This window comes from Nymphalis io, chromosome 7 (genome assembly GCF_905147045.1).
Source record: "Nymphalis io chromosome 7, ilAglIoxx1.1, whole genome shotgun sequence".
Classification (NCBI taxonomy): domain Eukaryota; kingdom Metazoa; phylum Arthropoda; class Insecta; order Lepidoptera; family Nymphalidae; genus Nymphalis; species Nymphalis io.
In genome coordinates, this window is record NC_065894.1 from 3,954,929 (window position 1) to 3,973,768 (window position 18,840).

Consider the following 18,840-nt stretch of genomic DNA (forward strand, 5'->3'; position numbering starts at 1 on the left):
AACCAGCTAGTACGTAGGTTTCTGGCGTCTAGCACAAACGTCAGTAGCGAGACGGGATCCAGAGCGCTTCATCGCGGCCGCAATCATGTCGCGTGCCGTGCTTTTTATTAGTGTTTTTACTATATTTTTGGACGTCCTGCAAGCTAGCCAGGTAAGTTTAGTATTTATTGCGGCGTGTTTTAGAGTATATTTTCGGATGCAGCACTGCGGTGAGAAGCCGGGGCCTTTAAGTCTAAAATCGATTAACGCGTTTAGAAATGTTTTTAAGTCAGGCGTTAAATAGAATAACCGGCTGTTTTCGGTTCCAGATACCATAAAAGTTTATTGACGGTAGTATTTACCTTATGTGGTTTTTTTTGTTACTTCAATAAATGCAGAGATTGCGTAATATAAAACGTAAGGGTCGTATAGTTTTCAAGTATACAGACGTCATAGAAGGAATAACAATATCTCGGGAATAAACTGCAGTAATAGTTAATGCAGATACGAGCTGTTGATTAGCTATTTTGTTAATTTAAATATTCTTTATTGTAAATTTATGCAATGCGACGGAAAAGTAATCGTGTTGCAATTTATAATAACCTGTAAGCTACATAATTTAACAATCCTTGTAGTTATAAAATTACATAATTAAGAACATTTTTATTTAAAATATTAAAGTAATAATAAATAAAAAGGTAAATATCGAATATATCTTAATAAAACAAAAACTATTGCCATTAAAACTAGAAGTAGAAAGAAATTAGAAGGTACATTATTACATATACATGTACATTATTTAATAAAATATTGACAAATAGTAAAAATAATATGAATGTGTTTTTTTTTAATTTTAACATTATATAACCAATAATATATATATATTAACCAATTAACCAATTAATTAACCAATTAACCATTATATAACCAATAATATATATATATATAATTTTAGATATTCATGATTTTCTTATAATCTAGAAATTGGACAAAACAGGATGCCGTCGGTATGGAATGTCTGCTCGTGATAGAGCTGCAAGGAGTCAGAATATAATTAATATTAATATATGAAAAACACATTTAATAGTAGCAAATTATTTAAAAAGGTAAAAACGAGATGATATATTCCTTATATTTTTTATTTACTCAGGACAAATGATTCACTTTTCAATAAGATAGATAGTAAACATTTTATTTTATTAAAAAGTATAATATATATTCAAGTTATTTTGAATATTTATTCTTATGTTAAATTACATTATCTACAGATGTATGTAATATTTGTTAAAATTCTGCACAATTCATTAGTATTTTATCCTTAATAATTTTATTGTCTAAATATAGCTTAAAGCTACTTTATTTCGTAATGATGACAATTTCCTAGATATCCTCAAAGATTATGCAATATTTCGTAGGGAACCTTTTTTTTTAGATTTATTTTACAATAAAGTATAGTAACCGACCCTAATACTTCTGAGCTCTTTGCTACCTGATTGTATTTATCGAACTAATTACTTAATAAATATAAAGAGCTGGCTTAAATTAGGTCGGACCAATAAAACTTTTGTTGCAGGCTCTTACTGTTCATAGTACAATAAATATAATATTCATCAGACACGTTTGTAGGCGTGTTACTTTTTAATCAAACCATTAAGTTCAAAATCGAAGTATGTTCACATTAGTTAACTAGATCTGAATAAAATCCCAAGAATAAGAATAGGATAGATAGATGATATATATATATATGATTCGCATTATTGTTAATGACAAAATATCAATTTCAATAGTTCTAGTAGTTTTTAATAAAATATCTTCCCTTATTCTTCGATAAAAGAAAATTATTCGCTCGTTTCTGAACTAGTAATAAAATGAGATCTTATATATTCTGAAGGAAATAGAACAAAAGACGGCGTTCATTTAAAGTCACCTCACGTTCGTGCGCTAAGTTTTTATTGATTACGATTCTCTGTAACTCGAACTACATTCGGATCGTGAGCTCCCATGAGGGAATTTTGACATAAATAAATTCAAACGTACATATATTAATTATGATTTGTACTTTTTTTCAAAACGGAAATGTTGCAAATATTTTTATAAAGAGATAATAAAAAATACATTAAATTGAATATTTAAATATATGACTTTAATGTTTCACATTTTGTTAATAGCTCTATTACGAATCAGATTTAAGAACTATTTGCCTTACTTAAAATAAATAAACCCTAATTTCCTTTTTTTGTAATCATTGATTTGATATTCGAAAGAAGAAGACTCAATATTGATAACTAAGTAACTTTTACCAAAATATTTAAGTAAATCTTTATGTATTTTATAAAAAAATAAAAAAAACTCATTGATAATTCTTTTAATTCGATTAATATTTAAAATATAATATATACCACATTTTGTAAACTTTTTATTGGAATTTATATTTTGATTTTTTGCAATTCATCTTTTTGGAAAGCTGTCATCACCGGCGGATGAGAGCTTTCGGAGCTTTCGGATTTGAGCGTCCGGGTAAAAGTTATATAAGCGTTTGTGTGAAAAAATGAAATCGATGAAACCAAAAAGTAAAAAAACTAAACTTTATGACAAAGAAATGTTTTTAGCTAAACTTTTATAACATGTGTAAATTCATTGAGATCTTAAAAATCAAAAATAAAGAAAGCGATTAATTTTCTTAGGCGAAAATGATAACGTTATAATACAATAAAAGAATCTTTGTAGGCAAGCACATACTGAGATAGATTAGTAAATAGTAATTATTATGATTCTTATTAAGTAATTCGAAAGAAATATTTATAGTTGGAATAATTTCAGAACGTTTGCATATTATGTAATATAAAATACGAGTGATCAGAAAATTGATACTTTATTTCGATCCGTTGTTAAATTTATCATTTCAATCTTAGTTATTTAAGACCTAAGCACGCATGCATGTTCGTTTATTAAGCTGTTACATAAGATCGGCTATATGACCACACAGCTGTTAATGTTAGAAGATCCTAAACTCTCAAGTTTTAGTGCACATTTACGAGCAGGCTTGTGTGCCTAACTGTTGACCGAGTCTAGTTGAATAAAGCCACTGTTACACAGTGAATGTCTCTTAACTACCTACAACTCCTACAAGTACTACTAGTTGAATATGACTTTATTCTGATTGTTGATTATATTTTAGCCATTATTCTTGTTTTTGATATAAAGTTACAGTAACAGCCTGTGAATGTCCCACTGCTGGGCAGGCCTCCTGTTCCTTTTTTTAAGGAGAAGGTTTGGAGCTTATTCCACCCCGCTGTTCCAATGCGGGTTGATGGAATACACATGTGGCAGAATTTTATTTGAAATTCGACACGTGCAAGTTTCCTCACGATGTTTTCCTTCACCGTCAAGCACGAGATGAATTATAATAACAAATTAAGCACATGAAAATTCAGTGGTGCTTGTCCGCGTTTGAACCCACGATCATCGGTCATTCACGCGTTCTTACCACTGAGCCATCTCGGCTTTTTTTATATAATAATAATTATATAATCGAATAGTATATTGTAAGTGCGCAGACACTTGTGCATTACCATATATAACAAACACGTAGTCTTCATTCTCTTGATCTCCTGATCTCAGGCGTTAGATTAACGGTTTTTACAATCAATTTATTTATTACCAATTCGAACTACGTGCTGATATAGTTAATTACTTGACGAACAATCGAATGATTGATTCTTCCAAGAAGAACCGGCAAGGAACTCGAAAGTTACTTCGACAATCAAGTTATATAGATAATTAAATAAAATAAAATTATAATGTGTCCTGGATAGAAATCAACGAATACTAAAATCACATTTTTATCGTCTACATTATAGTACATATATATCTACGTATGTAATACTTATTTAGTTGTTATTGAAGTTATACCTAATTAACAACGAAGCTTATTATATTTTATATTAATGATTGTTATATTAAATAAAAAAGTAAGATACACTCTTTCGTTTATAACAAAGATCTTATTCTATAATAATTTTATATCAAAGTCATCGAATAGGACTGGTTTTAAAAGGAATTCAGATATTTTTGAAAGACGACTATCTTTAATTTTCATTTCACAGAAACTGTTTTCAACAAAATGAAATGTTGCTTTATGGTTCTTGAATTTCTGTTTAATTTTGAAGTAACTACTTAATATGAATCGCAATATTATTACAGAAAAAGCACTGATTGCGATAATAAGATAAAAATTTCGAGTAAATAATTTATTAGGCAAATATTTTCGATAGATTTTATAATAACCTATTTTTAAATGATGACGTATGAGTATATTTGAAAAAGGAATTACATTAAAAAAACGATTATATACTTATTGATTAAAAAAACATTTACTCGTAAATCACATTATTTATACCTTGAAAAGTGAAATAAGCTTAACATAATTAATTGGCGGTGCTTGAACGTGTCAAGTACATTGAAGGCATTAATGAGAGCGCGGGAAAAGCGCTACTTTTTTCAGAAAATTGATGGAATTTATTTAAATAAGAAATCCTTTACTGTTCACGTGAATTCGTTAAAGCAAAGTGATGGCGTTCTTTTTAAATTATCCACATCACTACCATAATGGGACATTCGTTAATGACTTTAGCATAGCTAATGTATTTTAAGATGGTTATAATTATTATATAGTTATTGTATTTAATACAGCTTATTTATCCTTAATATTGGGTCACTGTGACACAAAATGTTTATATGTGTGTGGTTGTGTGTGGATGTGTAGGTGTGCCGCACTCGTAAGTTCCACCCTGCTGTTGAAATGAGCTGTTTTATATTATAAAAGTTATTTTGCTAATATATATTACTAAATATATTTTCCTTCAAGAAATAAAACTGTATCATGTTTCGAAGTTTTCATATTACACACGTGAGGCGTAAATGAAGAAAACTTTTGTTTATTGCCAGTAAAAATAATATAAAGCGTAAACTATACCCAAAAAGTCAAACTGAGTGCTTTTAAAACTTAACGTCGAGGCTATACTAATAATAGTAATTAAGTCGATTAAAATTTATTTATTTAGTATTATTTATGTAATATACTAATTAAAGGGAAATTAAAACGCAAGTAAACTTAATTTGTAGAACACTTTAGAAACAACTTAGGAAATGGATATTTCTATTATATTTTTGCTAGTTTTTTATGATGTTAAAATAAAAATCAAGTTTTTTTTAATGTATTTTCCACGTTCAATATTCACGTTGTTTCTGATTTTAAATACAATCAAATTCAGCAACAGACTAAAAGAGTAATCTCGTTTCCCAATATCAGAAATCGGATTTACTTAAATTATACGAAAGTAAAGCATATTTTTCTGACATTGTTAACTAAAAGACGCCTTTGATGGGATTCAGCGTGGCACTTTGAAACGTTTTTCATACTGGTTCTTACTTTGTAAGGATTTACGAGCATAAGCAGAGCCAAAATATCATTACCTTTTGAGCTATTATTATAACCGTTGTTTTAATTCACGACTCGGCTTTTATTTTGAATTGGATCAAATTTGATGAAGCGTATTTCATCCCGTCGAGAGAGCCTATGTAATATTTAACTCTTGAAAACGTTTTATTAGCTTCATTCACAATATCCACCACATTTGTAATGCAAATTGCAAACAAGCGAATACATTCAATGTTGTATAGTACAGATACAGATATACATATATTAATACATTAAGTAAATGACAGTCTAAATGTCCCATTGCTGTGCTGCGGCCTTCAATAAAAAGATATGAGATAAAGTTTTAGCCCACACGTGTGGGTTAAGTCTTCAATAGGTAACCCGCATTCATCGCTTAAGATACACTTTTGGCTAATGGCCTATCTCGGCTCTATGAACAGTGAAATATCTCATTCGAAAATGTTTAATTTGCTTTGTTCGCAACAAAAAAAGAAAAACCACTCGCGCTGCTAGAAGAAATATATTTTAAATATTTAAAAATAAATGGTTATATTTTTCATAGCAAAACATTTTATACGGTGGACAAAATATGCAACTAAAAAGTGATAGTTTGTCGAAATATTTTAATGTCAATCATAATTTGTCCTGTTATATAGATTTTCGAGTAGAAATTCTATTGACTGAATTTCTTAATCTAAATTTCAATGATTAAGACAATAATCATAGAACTTCAGACTAGGCACAACTTCAATAGATAATTTCTTGTTCGCTTCTACTTGAAGCTACTTTGTTATCGAGCAAGGCTAGACTAGTTACTTAACCTTTAAATAACAGGTATGTCTTTTAAATTAATATTTATTGTTTAGGTCCTTACAAGTAAAAAAATTATATCGAAAGTCAACTAAAGGGACGAATAAGGTCTTCGACCACCAAGTCAGTGTGGACATTGGAGTTACTTACGAAAAGCAACTAATAAAAAAATAATAATCATCTATTAAATCTAAGATGTAACGTCTTTTGTTTGTAATTACACTGAATCACTTATCCGTTTCATTGGAACACTGCAATACAAATAGTGTATGAATACGGTATTAATAATTAATTAATAATGTGATAATTGAGTGGTAACCTCCCAAATATAATTATTAAAATTAATTGTTGTGTGCTATGTATTCGTATTACATTTTGTCGATTCGTTACTAATGTACTGAATTCTATTTTAATGAATTTTCTAACAGTAAAAGTTATATGACGCGTAAATTATAATTTCGCGTAGGTGGCAAAGCTGTACTTAGCCTAGAATTTATAACTTAGAATGCTTCTATAATATTAAATATGTAACTAACAGCCTGTGAGTGTCCCACTGCTGGGCTAAGGCCTCCTCTTCTTTTTTTTTGAGAAGAGGGTTTGGAGCTTATTCCATCACGCTGCTCCAATGCGGGTTGGTGGAATACACATGTGGCAGAATATCAGTGAAATTTGACACATGTGTATTCATAAGCAAGTTTCCTCACGATGCTTACCTTCACTGTCAAGCACGAGATGAATTATAAACACAAATGTAGCAAATTCAGTGGTTCTTGCCAGGGTTTGAAACCACGATCATCGGTTAAGATTCACGCGTTCTACCTACTGGGCCATCTCGGGTTTTTTATATTAAATGTGTATTCGCAGTCAATTATTCAAATAATAGTGTAAAAGATTGTTAAAAATATCATGACAAGTCGGTCATTATTCAGCGATTATGTTAATCAATAAAGTTAATGCGCAAGTTCTTTTATAAATACCCATTTTGTAAATATATAAGTAGATGTCAATTTTCTTCAATACATATTTTAAAAACGATAAGATGGGATAAGAGCGAACTTAGAATTAATAAAATAAATAAAATTGAGACAAGTTCGTTAATTAATGAATGTTGACTTTGTTTGCTGGGTAAATTTTAAAGGCAATATAATAAATTATTACTACGAGATGCCCCAGTGGTCAGAAAGCGTGAATCTTAATCGATGATCGTGGGTTCAAACCCGGGCAAGCACCGCTGAAGTTTTTCATGTGCTTGATTAGTAGTTATAATTCATCTCGTGCTTCTCGGTGAAGGAAAAACATCGTTAGGAAACCTGCGTGTCTAATTTAATTGAAATTCTGCCACATGTGCATTCCACCAACCCGCATTGGAGCAGCGTGGTGGAAGAAGCTCCAAACCTTCTCTTCAAAAAGAGAGAGGAGGAGTTAGCCCAGCAGTAGGACATTCACAGGCTGGTACCATTTCAATTTTTAAGAATATATATATTTTTTATTTAAAATAATACTCTACAAGAAATGTGTGTAAAATCGCCGATACTCGTTAGGCTTTTACTAACCTAACTAGTTTCTAGACACGTTTTTGTGCACCTGCAATGCGCTTAATTTGACCTCTTACCGAGATGAGCTTGTTGATAAAAGTATACAAACATTTGTACAAAAGGCTTATCATGGAGAATTCTATAAAAAATATCTTATATACGTTTTTTAAATTCATATTCAGTATTTAAATATTTATTTGTTTTTATAAATTAACAATTTTTTGTGTTGTTACTTATTTTTATTTGTATTTGTTCTTGGTTAAATTAACAAACCTTTACAATTTTAGTAATTTTATAATTTATATACAGATATCGACGTGAACAATCGAATTTATTACATTAGCTTTAGTTTAAATGCATAACTTAGAATATAAATTAGAGAATAAGGTACTCTTTATGTGCAGTATTTCTAACACATACATTAAAACATAAAAATTTTGTATGGCCTCTTCTAGAATAAAAAGAGAATTTCTTCTTTTGTAGAACTGTGTCGGGATTATATGAGGTTAATTAATTAAACTAGTCAGTATCAACATTTATTGATTAATAGTAAATAAAAGTTTTGATTACAATTATTAAAAAATCCTCAAATAATATTATTATAAAAATCGGGTATTGTGTTACCGTGCAACAATGATTCCATGAATAGATATCTAACATTAATGGCATTCCGGTTAAGATAGGTTTAACCTCCTTTCTGTGGTACCGTCCGGATATCTATTGGAATAACAAGCCGAAACCAACAATTATATATGCATATGGCTTATAAAAAATGAGTCAGGTTATATTGCCATCGCATTAGCCACCGGTAATAAATAAAAGAATGTAAGAGAAATTCATAGAATTTTATATTTAATAGCAAACGTTGAAATATGGAACGGTTCTTTAAAGTTTAATCTCTATCCGCAAGATGGAAACGTACTAAGCCTTGAGACGAGATGAGCCACGAAATTGGCGAACTGGGAATAATGCGTAGCTTACGGTAGCTCTATTTCGTGAGGAGGCCCGAGAGACTTTGAATATTATACGTGAGACTTATTTGATATTGAGATGAATTTATGAATATGAATTATATTTAAGTTTCTCACGTTAACCAAATTTTCGTTGTACGAAATTTTGAGCTTATGAGGTTTTATAAAAACAGTTTTTCAAATCACGTTGAAGTAGCGTTATAATAATTTTAATATAATAAATATCATTTAGTAAGTATGATCAAATCTTTTCTAAATAAAACATTTTTTAATTTACCTGTATTTTATTCATTGCATCGAAGTTTGTTTGTAATGTAACAAGTAATGTGAGGAATTTAGATATGACCTTAAAGCTAATCGGCGTGATCACATTCATCCGGTAGTTCTATAACAAAAAAAAATCTTTAAAGATGCGAGCATATTTGATATAACTTGATGTCCGCCGGTTTCAAAGCCCGAAGCCTCCTTGAGACGTATTCAGCGGAACTTTACAGTAGTTTGCATGTAGTCTTTTGTTCGCAAAGTGCGCTTGGGAAGATACGTATGGACGGAGTTGGGTGCAGCGACTATTTTATATCCCCCATTCCACCCTTTCACAATGATATCACAATTTACCTACAAGACATTCGCGTTTTGTACGGACTTGTAATTTCTATTCTTCTTTCATTCGTCGTCTTATTGTTTGACGTCGGTATGTAAGGTCTCTTTTAATTGGCATCATTTCGCTTTTAAGATCTTTTTTTCAGGAAGCTATTTTCGTAGCATTTGTAACGAAATGTACGATGAATGAACGAAGTGAATGACTTCTTATTGTGACTTCAAGAGTGAACATATTATATTGAAGTCTTTGTTCATTTAATATACAATTTTATTTTTAAGTTACACATTTATTTTTGTTTTGCATGTCAGTTATGTTTGAAGAGAGTTTTTATAAATTAGTCATAATATCTATCAGCTTACTTATAAACTGATGATTTTTTTAAACAATGCTGCGTCTTCTTCTTTCGAATGTCGAATGAATATATTCTCGTGCTAAACAATAAATTTATCATTCATTCAATGTTATGTAAGGATCTTGAAAAATGCATAAATTTAAATTTAGAATGCCTATGTTCTCATAAATCTTTCTTTAATATTTTACACTGTAACCACAGTATTGGATGTACCATATCATACTACGTCAGTACATTAAACTTTTCTTCGCATGTAGGCCGCAGCTGCCTACGCCATTGTTGTCTAAGAGGATTACTCGTTGCCTCCGCTGAAACGTGGCGAACATCATTTAAAAGGATTTTTCATAATAATTTCTTCCCTTCACGTGTCGGTACATGAACTAAAAGTTTTATATAAAATGGCTTAAAGTTTTTATTACATTTATTGTTACGCAAGTTGTAGGCATTTCAGGCGTTGAGAACAATTATATAATTAGGCTGTCTGAAACCAAATTCAACATAAAGTAAGTAAGGAGTTTTTAGACGGAAAGCCTCAAGGTTTGTTGCTGAGTACCTGAAGCTTGTGTTTTTGGGAAAGTACGGCTTAAAATTTTCCTAACTTTTAAATATGGTTTTAAAATTTATAGCAAGTGTGATAAGTTTTGAATACTTCAGTCTTATATCAGGATAACGGAATATATTCATTTTTATAATATAAGAAAGCAGTTATTTATGAAATAGTTTCGTTGTAAATTAATGTCTATTCGTCCTTGTCCGATCGCCTTTTTTATTGAAAATAGCTTGGCAGGTAATCCATTTGGCTATCTTTTGGTAAGAGACCACCGCTGCCCACAGACATTGGCACTGTAAGAAATATTAACTATACTTTATACCTTTTTTTCATAGAATATTTAGGCGGACGAGCACTTGGGCCGCCTGATGGTAAGTGGTCACCAAGAACCATAGACATTAGCATTGTAAGAAATCGCTTACGTCGCCAATGCGCCACCAAGCTTGGGAACTAAGATGTTCTGTCCCTTGTGCCTGTAATTGCACTGGCTCACTCACCCTTCAAATCCAAACGCAACAATACTAAGTACTGCTGTTTTGCGCTAGAATATCTGATGAGTGGGCGGTACCTACCCAGACGAGCTTGCACAAAGTCCTACCACCAAGTAACTGAGGTTGTGATAAATTTTTAAAACATTTTCTCGATATCCACGTATGTACAATAATCAAATTATGTACAATTTTCGAAAAATGACTAAATATACAATTAATTCATTTTAATAATCTTGTCTGATCATTTATCATTTCTAATGATCTCAAGTTAAATAAATCGAAGCTACAAGTATCGTAATAGCTATTGAAATGTTTAACATTCTATACAAACGCCACGTTAATCTATTAAACTTGTCCCAAGGACAACGGTACAGAATAATCTAGATCAGACCCGTCCTTGTACTTTTATAAGATTACTATCTACTATTGAGTACCGTACAGAGAAATAAATGATAATGTAATCCACTCGATTTTATATCTTGTTCTCATGGAAATAAAGTATACTTTTACATAATGATGTTTATCTCATTAGTTTTATAAAAACTACTACTATGTACTATGAAATCCTGATGTACTTTATAAGATGGTAAAAAGTTAGACACGCAGTATGCGAAAGGTGTTTTTGCGATGGTTCCCAGGCTTCGAGTATCTTAAGCGTCACCTGTGCAACTTGAAAGGCAAGTTGATCGTTTTTTTTATTTATTTCTTATTGGTACGGTAATACAAGTTAGAAATCATCAGTATAAAGATTTGTTGGATCGGTTTCTTGTTTGATATTTGTAAAGAAAATAATCATCCGATTAATTGAATTACATATTATTTCAATTCGTATAGTGGAGCGAATTATATGTGTAACATTTAGACTTTTTTTCAATTAGTTTAAAGAAATAGTATAAACGTGTGGCACATCAGGTTGTGGTGGCTTTGTTCAGTATCGTTTAGGTGGGCACAACCCACACACCAATTATTCTCCTGCTAAACACCAATACTTCGAATTGTTGTGTTGCGGTTGCTCTCTGTTGCATTTGTTCTATATATATAAAATATACAACCTAAATATAGAACATAAATAATTTAAAATATTTAAAATTATGTTTACATAGCTTTATACAGTTTTACTAATAAATTTGACGGCAGACCGAAGCATCCTAAAATCATAAGAATACACGTACCAAATCTCTCAGATATAGCTTCGAGGCTCGTCTTGAAGTAATCTATTTGTAGTAACATAATACTCTGTAGCAGTTAATTGAGTCAGCGCCACAAAATGTCCAATGGACCAGCAAATACGGTCTTCTGCTCCACTTGACGACCTAACATTGATAGCTATAGGACAAACTAATCCTCTGAATTTTATTCGACGCCGGGGCCCGTGAAAAATGAATTTTGAGGTTGTTCACCGCTCGGAGGAGGGTAAATTGAGGTTGAATAATTTACTTTTCGCTGCTTCTTATTGCGTGCTTATTTGCCTCTTGAGTCAGCAAATTTATTTTTAAAGAGAATCAACTTGGTGTTGTGACGAAAATATTATTTTTTGGTGTCTTTGTATATTTTGAACATAGTCAAATTAACATTATATAATACCTACATACAATCTAGAAAGCTAAGCGATGGTATTTACTAAGAGCATGCAGCAATCCCGTTGGGTGTATATTTGGTTAGAGCACAGCTTCTCTTATTCTTCTTGTTGTATATTTTGAGATTCAGGTATAAATACGTTGGTTTATTAGAAAAGCACTATATTTCTGGGCAAATGAGTCTCCCCTTCCCTTGAGATTAAAGTTTATAGTGCATTACACAACGCTAATTCAGTGTAGTGTAGTGGATAATCATGTTGATATTTTCTATCATCACCAAGCAGGAGATGATCTAAAAACACAAATTAAGTATATGCTATATCAGCTAAGATCCATGTGTTCTAATCATACAATTAATCCCTTAATGCCATAGTCTTGAACAATTATAGCATTATTACATAATCACCTAACTTAATACTTAATAGATTTATACGCATTGTGATGAACTTTTACCATAAATAAATTAATAATGATTATGACGCTATCATCTTTATATGATACATATGTTGCTAGGAATAATTCAATAATTTCAACTATTATTATATATTAACACGTATAATGCATGCTGCATGACATACATTTGCTTGACAATATTAGTTCTATAATTTGGTTCGCTTGAACATAGTCAGATTAACATTATATAATACCTACATATAATCTAGAGAGCTAAGCGATGGTATTTACTAAGAGCATACAGCAATCCCGTTGGGTGTATATTTGGTTAGAGCACAGCTTCTCACTATGTACCGGTCGAGTACCTTCTAAGATTCATTGGATATTCAGTGGTCTATATAACACGAGTTACGATTCCTATCTAGGTATTTGTCTGCTACGGTAAACAATGGCTGCAATGTAAATACGATTCGATTGAGATAAGATTTGACGCTGTGATTATTCTTTAAGACAATTATTAGAAAATATGATGTATTTATTAATATGTTCAGGAAGTTTTAACTAGTGGTAGAGCTTTGTGCACTCGTCTGGGTAGTTAGCACCCACATGGTATTGTTGTGTTCCGGTTTGAAGGGTGAGTGAGCCAATGTAATTACACGCACAAGGAACATAACATCTTAGTTCCCAAGGTTGGTGGCGCATTGATGATGTAAGCTATGGTGGCCACTTACCATCAAGTGGCCCATATGATCGTCCGATTCCTATTCTATAAAAAAAAGACATAGTAACAGCCTGTGAATGTCCCATTGCTGGGTTAAGGCCTCCTCTCCCTTTTTGAGGAGAAGGTTTGGAGCTTATTTCATCACGCTGCTCCAATGCGGGTTAGTGGAATACACATGTGGCAGAATTTCAGTGAAATTAGACACATGCAGGTTTACTCACGATGTTTTCATTTACCGTAAAGCACGAGATAAATTATAATCACAAATTAAGCACATAAAAATTCAGTGGTGCTTGCCCGGGTTTGAACCCACGATCATCGGTTAAGATTCACGAGTTCTTACCACTGGGCCATCTCGGCATTTAATAAGGAAGACATATAGATATTGAAATAATTTAAACGTAAGCCTAAAGCTCTAAGCGTAAACCTTAGAGTAAGCATATTCACATAAAACAAACAATAGCAGATATTGTAAAAAAAGTAAAGTAACGGTTATAAATATCCCACTGCTAGTCTAGTAGGTAGGTAGGTAGGTCTGAAGGTTTCGAGCTTATAACACCACGCTGCTTCAATGTAGGTTGGTGGATACCCATGAAACAATTTCATCCGACACATGCAGGTTTTCTCACTAAGCTTAGCTTAAAATTATAACATTAAAATAAATAGAGATCAAGAAATTCGTTTTATTTATTAATTAATTGTATTTGTTATAATCTATAATTAAGTTATATAAATACATAACTATGATGTATACTAATGAATATAATGTTCCGAAGGTATTAATCAAACAAGCTCTGTAAGCTCGTTGTTTCCTTTGATTTAATTCTCACGAGTTATGTTTAATAATTAATATAATAACCCTTTGAGAATATGATCGTGTTTATAATTTTATAGAATAGTAAAAACATGTCACAGTCAACGCTAAAAACAAATTTATTATTACCGTAAATACGGAAGAATAAATTCAATAAAGCACTAAACTACGCAGATATTCAATATTGACCTCAATCGTATAGAAAGTCTGTGTAATTAAGCTATTCAATTAGAGAAGCAAATTACCTCAGTCAGATACTTCAATCATACGTTTGTTAGTCAGCAAAACCGAATTAACTTCCGATCAATGCTATATTGAGATCGCTAGAACCCCGGCTTCTATAGACTATACTTATACAAGTTATACATATTTGGGTATGTGAACATAAGTACTAATTAAATGTAACGTGTTCTATTACTAACATCATTACCTTTAAATATTTTTAATAACTAAAAAAGGTTAGGTTCAATTAGATAAATTATGAATGATTCGAAATATAAGAAATAGTAATGCGTTAAAAAGGTCGCTCATTATCAACGAAATATTGTCGTTATTGCTTTTTTTTTTAAGAATAATAGCAATGACCGTTTTTTAAGGAATAGCTAATATTCCTTTGTTATCCCCTTCAAATAAGAGTAAAGCTAGTTCTGGGAGTGAGACCATCAATTGCTTGGGGCGGTCTATAAACCATTGTGCTAATGACGCTTGATAAGAAACTGCTTCAAAAAAGTAAAATTAAAAAAGATAGTAAATAAATATTTCCTTATTTATTGTAAGTGGTTAAATTCTTAGAAAATAGTTTTTTACTTAATTAAACGGTAAAGTTGGGCATTTCCAGTTTCCGATCTTTACACAACACTTGTACGTCACTTATGTTTGTTACATAATATTATTTAAATTTTCTACTACTACCATAAGCCTAAGGCTTTACTTGGTTATTGGATTATAACCATTATTATATTTATAAAAAAAATATATTAAAAATTAAATTGTTCTTTGTTAAATAAAAATGTTCTTTGTTAAAAAAAAAATAAGAATAAAATTTAGCATTTTCTGTTTCTGAACTGTTACCACTGTTAAAGATTAATGAAACAAAAACGGTACCCAAAAACACACTTAACCGCAGACTTGTAAGGCTTTCGAGCGCTTTTTCGCGAAACTAGATTTACAGTCTTCTGTAATTTTTTATTCAGCTTGTATCGTGTTTCCTTAACGAACTCTTCCAAGACTTTTTCCGTGTTTTGCACAAAGAAAATATTTGAGGACATTAAAACTTTACTCAACACAGCTGGCTTTTCATTATTAATGTAACTTCCCATACATTACTGCTTTTATTAGTCTGTAGTAGTCAATATGTTTGTAGAATATGTTTCATATGTTTTTAGACTTAAGCATACCAACATTTTGCCGAAATAACGTGTTACATAGTCCTACTAAGTTAACAAAAATGGCTTGGTTAATTAAACCTCCAAACATAAAAGTATATATTTATTTCTATATAGTTGTGATTAATTAGTTTTCTTCATAATTATATTGTAAAGCTTTGAGTGTTGGTACGTTTGAACTCACTAATCTCGGAAACTATCTGACCGATTTCAATAACTACGTAATATCTCATATGTAAATATGTGATTCGTTTACTTTAGAAGGTTAAAAGCTAAATTTTCAAACTAAAACTGAGGAACAGCAGCACTAATCATTAACGTCAACCAACCAACTGCTTAAAAGACGCATGTTTAATCAAAATTTAAAGGCAAAACCTCCGTTATAAAGTTATTATTTATTTGAAGGGATATTAATTCACAGCTTATATATTTATGAGTAAAAAGTAAAAAGATTGAGTGGATTTTAGACCTATATTATTAAAAATAAATTTATTTCTGTGTAAAGTTTTTAATTTAACTTTTGGTTAATATAGTTTTAGAAAAATATATTAATTTATTGAATTTATATTATTAAATTAGCAGTTAATTGGTTCTCTCCAAATAGGTAACAGCGCAGTAATAGTAATAAAAAACGAAATAACATTAATTTGTTTATGGCAAATAGAAATAATACAAATGAGCTATTACTATCTAGGCAAAAAAAAGCTTAATAAAATACGAGGCACAATAGGCTTTATTATATGCAAAGATAGGAAAGTATTCAATAAAAGCATTCCAGTGTTGAAAGCTGAAACACCTCCATTATATACCTAGGACTAGTCCTTAAGAGGGCAATGATGCGTTCGTTCACCGTCGCACCCTAATGGCATTGTAAAAGTTTAATGCGATTCCACAGGCCGTGATCTCACTGATGGATTCTGAGCCACGATTACCTCAGTCTACGCGATAGCTGTTAATCTGTTTCGTCTCCTAATGGAGGGGGCTTAGGTTTTGGTCAGAGATTTGGTTAGATTTTGTTATATTTAGTTGTACTTCTGTCATCATACCAAATCAATTTTATATAATAACTGTTAATAGAGAGTAGGGAATTTCTAAAAAGTTAATCTTTCATTTTGCTTTAGGTATACTTACTTAAGTTACTAAAATATTTACAGTAAATACTGGTAATATTATTAAAATAAGCGATATATACATTATTTCTTATTTAACTTAATTAAATAAGATGGGAGAATTTAGATTTTTCATAATCGGTTTGCCTCTTAGCATAGCTAACATATCTAAATATTAACGATGTAATTTCAAGGCCCATCCCCATTGAGCTGCTTCGTTACGAAGCGTTCGTCACTGGTGCCTTTAATAAATTTATCTTGTCAAGGGGAATATTAAGCAAGTTTAGGAACAAATTACGAGCACAAAGTTGCTCGCACCTTCCAAGTTCGCGCGTAATTACCGTGGCATTTGCCCTAATGTCCCCTTCGAGCTCACGCCATTTTACAGCAGAACACAGGCCATATCACAGTTCCGTTTTGGTGCAAACGAGCATAGATAACCACTTTATTACTAGCCGTGCTGCCAGAACTGTTTTCTTTTGAATCAATAACGTAATGTTTCCTTCAGGCTTGAATGATATTTCAAACGACATAATGAATATTCTTGTCGCCAAATCTGAGCTCTGCTTATACTGAACTTTGGTACTAGTCATTTGAAACACCGTCATTTTTATTGAAGTGTTTTATTATCGCTCCCAGAGCTATAAACTTTCCGCAACAACTACTTTTGTAAAGTAAAACTAAATTATTTCGTCGCGCCAACTTCAAAGGTTTATAGGAGATCTAAAGCAACCGTTTTGCTACATTGCTCCTTTGTTTTATTTCTAACATCTATAAGTTTACGTACAGTCATTTTTATTTGAAGGTTTTTCAATTTATTTTGTTGACATATCTAAGGAAAGCGATAGGAGGATCGGAAATTTTGTTAATATGTATCTTTCAGACTTTGTTCTTAATTTATTTTTAAAAAAGAGAGTTCTTGCTTTGTTATTCGTAAATAAGTTTTACGAATAACAATTTAATATTTTAGGTAGGACATTATAAGTATCATCCAAGAAATATAAGAAAAGAAATGTACGGAAGGATGAGCCTGCAATAAGAGGCTCAGTACCAGGCGCGCAGTGGTTGTAGGAGTGTCACCGGCGCTGCTGTGAAACGGAGCATGTAGGTTAAGGGCCCTTCACGCTTTGTTAGCGAGCTCTAATCACTGCCGGCCCTCAGCGGCACGCGACTCGAGGGCTCGTGGCGCACTAGCGTTTTGTGCATCTCCTCTTCGCCGTATCTCCTACCACTCAATGTTGCCTGGTACCTGCCACTAAGATTTATGTTAACATTGCATTACAATAATTTGTCTGGACATCAATTTAACGCAATTGGTGCATAACACTACATTATATAATCATTGATGGCTCTGACAAATTGAATATGACTGGCGTTTTTCCGAGATATTTCCGTTTTAATCTTACGTTATCCGTGACACGCGTTGAACGTTCCAGAGTTATAATCTATATCACATTTTATATTCGCTCATTCGAATTATGCAGCATCTGCATACAAATTCTATTAAATGTTAAAACATTTTAAATATCTCCGTTTCGTCAATAATTCTTCGAAAGTTCTGATAAGTATGTAATGAATAAGTACTAAGTCAATACATTAATAAATGATCTAATTAGTCAATTTTGGAGTTCTTATACTGATTTCCTTATAATTATTTTTTTATAATTTAAAACAATTTACTGCTGGTATGGCTTTGTGCAAGCTCGTCTGGTTAGGTACCACCCACTCATCTGATATTCTACCGTAAAACAGCAGTACTTGGTATTGTTGTGTTCCGGTTTGAAGGGTGAGTGAGCCAGTTATTACAGGCACAAGGGACTAATATCTTAGTTCCCAAGGTTGGTGGTGCATTGGCGATGTAAGCGATGGTTAAAATTAATTACAATACCAATGTCTATGGGCGTTGGTGACCACTTACCATCAGGAGGCCCATATGCTCGTTCGCCTACATATACTATAAAAAAAACTTAAATAAAGATACTAATATTTTTTTTTTCGTGTATTAGGTATATGAGTATGGGGTAATTTTAAAAAAAAAATCCTTTTTTTTACTAAAAACTTAAAATATAATTTCTCAAAGCGTAAAGGATTCTGACAAGCTAATAATGAGGT

General features: G+C 31.5%; 1 protein-coding gene across 3 annotated transcripts in view; it reads left to right on the forward strand.

Moving 5' to 3' along the window:
* The window catches only part of LOC126769390 (amyloid-beta-like protein), a 115,908-nt gene continuing 97,068 nt past the window's right edge, over positions 1–18,840 (forward strand). For all 3 annotated transcript variants that reach the window (XM_050488140.1, XM_050488141.1, XM_050488142.1), the window contains exon 1: positions 1–151. In XM_050488140.1, the coding sequence (XP_050344097.1) occupies positions 86–151 (66 nt within the window). In that variant the 5' untranslated portion in view covers positions 1–85. The remainder of the gene's footprint in view (positions 152–18,840) is intronic.